The 6,093-nt window shown below is 49.0% G+C and overlaps 1 protein-coding gene across 1 annotated transcript; it reads left to right on the top strand.

The window, feature by feature from the left end:
• Nucleotides 1-1,124: 1,124 nt before the first annotated feature.
• CBLN2 (cerebellin 2 precursor) lies at nucleotides 1,125-4,279 on the top strand (the record flags this gene model as incomplete). The annotated part of the gene is made up of 3 exons (XM_084220367.1): nucleotides 1,125-1,493; nucleotides 3,664-3,783; nucleotides 4,082-4,279. 3 exons carry the CDS (start codon nucleotides 1,125-1,127, stop codon nucleotides 4,277-4,279), a joined length of 687 nt encoding a protein of 228 aa, XP_084076493.1.
• Nucleotides 4,280-6,093: the final 1,814 nt, after the last annotated feature.

Here is a 6,093-nt window from a genome sequence, read left to right as displayed (position 1 = left end):
CCGTTCTCCTCCCCGTCGGCTGATCTTTTCTCAAAATATAATTTTAAATTATAGTAAGAGTAAGGTGCGAGGTTAGGGCAACCGTAGAGATGCCTCTGGGGAAGTGTAGGGGCGATCTCCCAGGAGCGAGATCACCGGGTGTTCTGGTGAACGGGAAAAACTGAGATGCAACTTCAGGGGGAGAAGCCGGGTGAGGCTTTGACTCCTACGATATGTGTGCATGCCGGGGTGGGAACCGGGGGATATCTGAGCCCGCTGCCTCTGTCTCGCGAGTTTAGGGAGTCGCCGGGGTCGGCAGCAGTGCTTGTACCCTGGCCTGGGGCACAGAAGGTTGGGAAGTACAAATCGGTACCGGAGCGCGGCAGCCCCCAGGCGGGGAGAAGGGCGGCGGCGGCTTCCAGAGCCCGGCCGGGGCGGGAGCGCGGGGTTCGGGGTGCCCCGGCCGCCAGCGAACTCTACAGATTGCAGGGCAGCTCCATCGAGGGGAGAGAGGGCGCGTTACTTATAACAACAATAAAATCTCCTTCCCTGGTGACTGGGGCGTTAGGAGACGGATACAGACCAGGCTCGCAGATGTAGTTAATAGTGGGGCTGTGGGAAGAAGTGGAGCCGGGTTTTGGAGACCCCATTGGTTGTGGGGCAGGAAAGAAACTGCCCGAGGCACACTCAGGATACTCCGCCGAGGGTTTGGGGATGCAGCGCTGTCCCCTCCTCCCCCCTCGGAGTACGGCAGGCTGCTAGGGAACCGGAGAAAGAGGGAACACCGGGCAGCCAGGTGTCTCCCAGACCTGTTGTACTCGCTGGGGCGCCGGGGGCGGGGAGGGGCAGCCCGCCGGGCGGCGCGGTGCCGGCTCCCCGCCTGCCAGCCGCTGTGCTTCACCGCCGCCTTTCCCCTTGGCAGGCTGCTGCGTGCCGCCCGCCCTCTGAGAAGGCTCCTTCGCCCCGCGCAGAGGAGGAGGCGGAGGAGGAGAAGAAGGGGAGGAAGGCGCGGCCGCAGCCGCCGCTGCCCAGCCGCCGTCCCGCAGAGCGCTGGCCGCAGGGCGCCTCGGCGGCAGCAGGCGCGCAGCCCCCTCCGCCTCCCCGCGGCCGCCCGCCCGCCCGCGGCGGCGGCGCGGGGCGCCCGCATGTCGGCGGCCATCCGGAGCGGCGGCGGCGGCGGTCCGGCGCCGGGCATGGGGCGGCGGCGGCGGGGGGCGCTGCCGGAGCCGGCGGGCGGCTGCTCCTGCTGCCTGGCGGCGGCGCTGCCGCTGCTGCTGCTGCTGCTGCCCGCCGGGTGCCCGGTGCGGGCGCAGAACGACACGGAGCCCATCGTCCTGGAGGGGAAGTGCCTGGTGGTCTGCGACTCCAGCCCCTCGGCCGATGGCGCCATCACCTCCTCCCTGGGGATCTCGGTGCGCTCGGGCAGCGCCAAGGTGGCCTTCTCGGCCACCCGCAGCACCAACCACGAGCCCTCCGAGATGAGCAACCGCACCATGACCATCTACTTCGACCAGGTCAGGCGCCGCCTGCTTCGCCTCCGCTACCCCTTGTCCCCGCGCCCTGCGTGGGCATCCCCCGCCCCTGCCTCCCCTGGCTGCACGCGTATTCTCCTCCTGGTTCCCGTTCCATCTCTTAATCCCGACCCACCCGCTCAATAGCAACTTCACGTCTCAACGGCCCAGAAAGACTTTGGAAAGTTCTTTTAGGTAGCTGCGGGGCTTTCCTAGGGTGGTACCGGGGGTGAACACGCTGCTTTCTTGTCCGGTCACAACCGCTAAGACGGAAAGAGGTTTAACGTGAAAGTCTGTGCCTCGGACGCGTGCGGGGGCGCCTTGCAGCCAAGGATTGCCTCGGCCAGCCAGGAACGACACGGGGGAAGCGTGAGCATCCCTCCTTCGGTGCAAATTCCGAGTGGTACCGATGAGAAGTCGTCGGATCTGCCTGTTCGGAGCGCAATTGGCAATGTCACAGCATCTCTCAGAGGGAGGGAGGGATGAGGAAGAAGAGGGTGTTTCCCGCGTTATCAGACGAGGCAAACGGTGTCCCCGGCGGGCCATACCGGAATGGTGTTATTCCTCACAGCATACACCGGGCTGAGCAGCGAACAGCCTGCTCTGCTTGTCCTGCCCCTGCCCCTGCCTCGTCGCACCGCTCCCCTCCCGGAGACCAAACCCCGTTCATTCACTTTATTTTTGCGGTGAATTTCCCTTTTTTCTTACCGCTTCTGACTCCTGAAGTAGTTTTGCAGAGTCAGCCAAAATTAGCATACCAGACCGTTTTCTCTGGGCTTGTTTATTTGTTTGTCTTTTAGGTTATTTGTTTGGGTTTTTTACCTGTCTGGTTGTCATTTATCTGTCCTTCCTAATGAGTTTGCACAGCCATTCGTCGCATACAAGATTTCATAAAATTAGATCAGTAGAAAAAAAAAACCCCAAAACAACAAAAAATCAGCCCCCCAACTTGCTAAATATATAGTATATTTTACCCGACAATGTACAGTTCCTAGGAGTTTGAAGGCATTTTCTCGGTGCTCCCACAATAAGGTTTTTTTAAATCATTTTTTTGTTCCTTTTTTGGGGGGAACTATAGACTTTGGCTGTTTGGGAGGAAAGGCTTGGGATTTGGCGGGTGGGGGGCGATGGTGTGTTTTTTGGTTTTTTTGGGTTTTTTTCTCCTGCTTGATATTTTTTCATTAAAGCAGAGTTTTAGCCCGCGAACGGAACGTGACGGGGGTGCCCCGGGGGTGGGCACGGCGGAGCAGCCGGACGGCATCGCCACCGACCCGCAGGTTTTCTCTGCCCGCCGCCCGTGCCCTTTGAGCCAAACCCTGCTCCCGTCCCAGGAGCCTGGACAAGGCGCCAGAGAATGAGCCGAGACCAGGTCCCTGTCAGATCGACGGGATCGGCAGGGTGCGGCCGCCGCTTCCGAACGAGGCTTTGCAGATTGGCCGGAGTGCTCAACTCTTCCTCTTTTTTTTCTTTTTCTTTTTCTTTTTCTTTTTCTTTTTTTTTTTTTTTTTTTTTTTTTTTTGTTTAAAAAAACCCATCGAAATATATGAAAAATTAAGGCTATTGCCGGGAAGGAGGAGCAGCCTCCTGAGGAGCGTGTGGGCCAAGTGGCACAGCCCTCCACAGGGACAGAGAACATGAGCTGGCAGATGTTGCTGTTGCTGAGCATCCTCTTTCCTCCTTTGCTCCTCTCTGTAGTGCAGTTTTAGTTCTATATCCTATTAAACTCGAGACCAGCTCTGATTGCAGTAGTGCTATCTAAAAAACATACATTTCCATTATGAGCTAATGACTTTTGGTATTTTTCCTACCTTTTCTCCCCTCCCTCCTTCCCTTCATTTCACACTCCTCCCCCTCCTCCTTCTGCCACCTTTGCTTTATTGACAGCTCAGTGTGGACATTTGCACTTCATCTAACAGGCTTTGGGGATCATTTTTGTGTAACTAAATTGCTTTATTAACTCTGATGCCTTTTAAATGCCTCTCTAACTTGACTCTACTCCCCTGCCATGCACTTTTAATTGTGCTGCAAATGCCATTTTGACTATGCTTTATGTTGGTCATTGAGCTCATGTCAAATTTTTGCTGCTGCTTCTCTAAGGTGGAGTCTGATTTCTCTGATTTCTCTCTTTCTCTTTCTCCTTTTCTTTGTTCTGTTCTATTTGTTTACATTCCAGGTATTAGTTAATATTGGCAACCATTTTGATCTTACTTCCAGTATATTTGTAGCACCAAGAAAAGGGATATATAGTTTCAGTTTCCACGTGGTCAAGGTTTATAACAGACAAACCATCCAGGTGGGTTCTAATTGAAAGAAGATGCTGTCCTTCCTTTAATTTTCTTTTTTTTTTCTTCAAATGCTGATTTCTAGACTCATATTAAAAAAAACCAAAAAAAAACCCAGAAGTTGAAGAATGAGATTGTGGGATATTTTTAAAGGGGTCTGTAAACATGACAGAAATCATGCATTGCCTATTTCCTTAGCTTAATTCAACCTTGATTCTGACCTGTACAAAAGTTTAGCGATGTGCACAGGGAAAAAAAATCATTGAGAGTATTGAGAAAACTCAGATTCTGTCTCTTTACACTTTTTAGGTAAGTTTAATGCAAAACGGCTACCCAGTGATTTCAGCTTTTGCAGGGGATCAGGACGTCACCAGAGAAGCAGCCAGCAATGGGGTCTTGCTCCTCATGGAAAGAGAAGACAAAGTGCATCTCAAACTGGAAAGGGGTAACCTCATGGGAGGGTGGAAGTATTCAACCTTTTCCGGCTTCTTAGTCTTTCCGCTATAAAAGAAGGCCAAATAGGAGACAGATCCATGAGCCGGAGCAAGGATTCAATTGTTAATGACACCCTGAACTTGGCAGCACATGACAATATTTTCAGTCACCCTGTCAGACTGTCACAGTAGAAGAATGATAACCTTCTAAACTCCAACATTTGCTTTGAATATTGACAATTCCTTGGAACCTGCGCCTCTAATTAGTTTTAGACGACAGTGATCTTTAGGAGAAATGAAATTATCGACCTGAGCAATTTGTACCTGTGATTGTAAAGTCAATTTTGGATTTTATTGTTGGGATCATTGACTTTCTTATTCTTTTTATTTTTTCCTCTCTTTCATTTTTTCCTCTTTTTCTTTCTCTTGTTGTTGTCCCAATGAAACAAATAACTCGGACCACAGAATCGCTTTGTCAAAGGCTCACTCCAGAGCCAGAAGAATGGAGTGTTCAGCCCAATGAGGTGTTCTTCCATGCTTTATTTCTTTGTGTTGTATAGCCTTAAGGGAAAAAAGAAAAAAAAAAAAAGAAAAGAAAAAAAAAAAGGAAAAAAAAAAGAATGGCTTCAGTCTCAGTCCTGTATTTTTTCTGGGGGAGGGGGATTCTGGACATTACTGTGTCAAGAAGTGCTTTATCCAGTGAAGCAAAATTTGCACGATTGGAACCTTATTTGTGTTGTTCGTGTTTTTCATCAACTTTTTATTTTTCCTGATCTTTGTTTGTGTGTGCTAAAAATGTAAGCTAGATTGATCAATAAGACAAAACAAAGCACATATATACCCTGTAGCTCTAAGTAAAGCTAACCAGTGAACAATTTCTGTCTGCACTTTCCAGCTGATCTTTATAGACCTATTTAGAGAGAGAGAGAGAGAGAAAGAGTGAGAGAGCTACATGATCCTTCAATTACAATCTGGAAACCGGTAAAGGAACTGACATTTCTGAATTGTCCTGACATTTCTAGAAGCAACAGTGGAGGCTTTGAATATCTTCTCTGACCATACCCTAAAATATATACTTTCTTTGCATTACCATATTTTGGGTGTTTTTTTCTGATATTTATTTGATGTATTTGTCCACTAATGCTTGAGTACACATTGTGGGAGCACAGAGAGATGGCAGAACAAATTTTTCCTCTTCCAAATTAAATAAAACCGTCTCTACTTGAGCTGTCTGTGGCAAGTATTGGAGGAGTAGACACAAGCATCTTTGACAGCCTTAGGGAGAGGGGCCACAGAGGGAGAGGTGACTCAGAGGATCAACAAATGCTCCAGAAGTTGGCACAGGTGCCATGCATATATTTGCTGCATCTGCTCTTCCCAACACAAATGGCCTCAAAGTTCTAGGGGTGGACTGACATCGATATTGAACACTGAGAAAATTATTATCCCAATCAACAAGAGGTAAAATATCAGGCCAATGTCGGTTGCATCATTTTGCCTCATTCTCAATAAACTGATCCTGTTTCTTCAGTTTTTTAAGTTTATTTTTTTAGTTCGGTGGGGTTTTTTTTGTTTTTTAAAGTGGTGTACTAGACAATATGCTGAGGAAAATCTTGTTTGAGGAGATCCAGGAGGAATGCTTATTTTATAGAATTTTTATCAACATTTATTTAATTTTAAATGTGTCATTTTACTATGAATCCTCTAAGGGTGGATGTGCATAAGAATTTATTTTTTGTCAAATTTACTCCTCTGCCACAACCAAATATAATGGAAAGGCATCTTCAGGAAAGCAGTGGTAACTACATTGTATTTTAAAATTATGGTGGACATGTCATTTTCATTGTAAATTTATCATTCAAGGGACAAAATTAAAGTCATATATTC

Source organism: Fringilla coelebs (assembly GCF_963513975.1).
Source record: "Fringilla coelebs genome assembly, chromosome: 1".
Classification (NCBI taxonomy): domain Eukaryota; kingdom Metazoa; phylum Chordata; class Aves; order Passeriformes; family Fringillidae; genus Fringilla; species Fringilla coelebs.
Note: the sequence above shows the minus strand (reverse complement) of the source record. Positions and strands in the feature narration are given on the sequence as shown.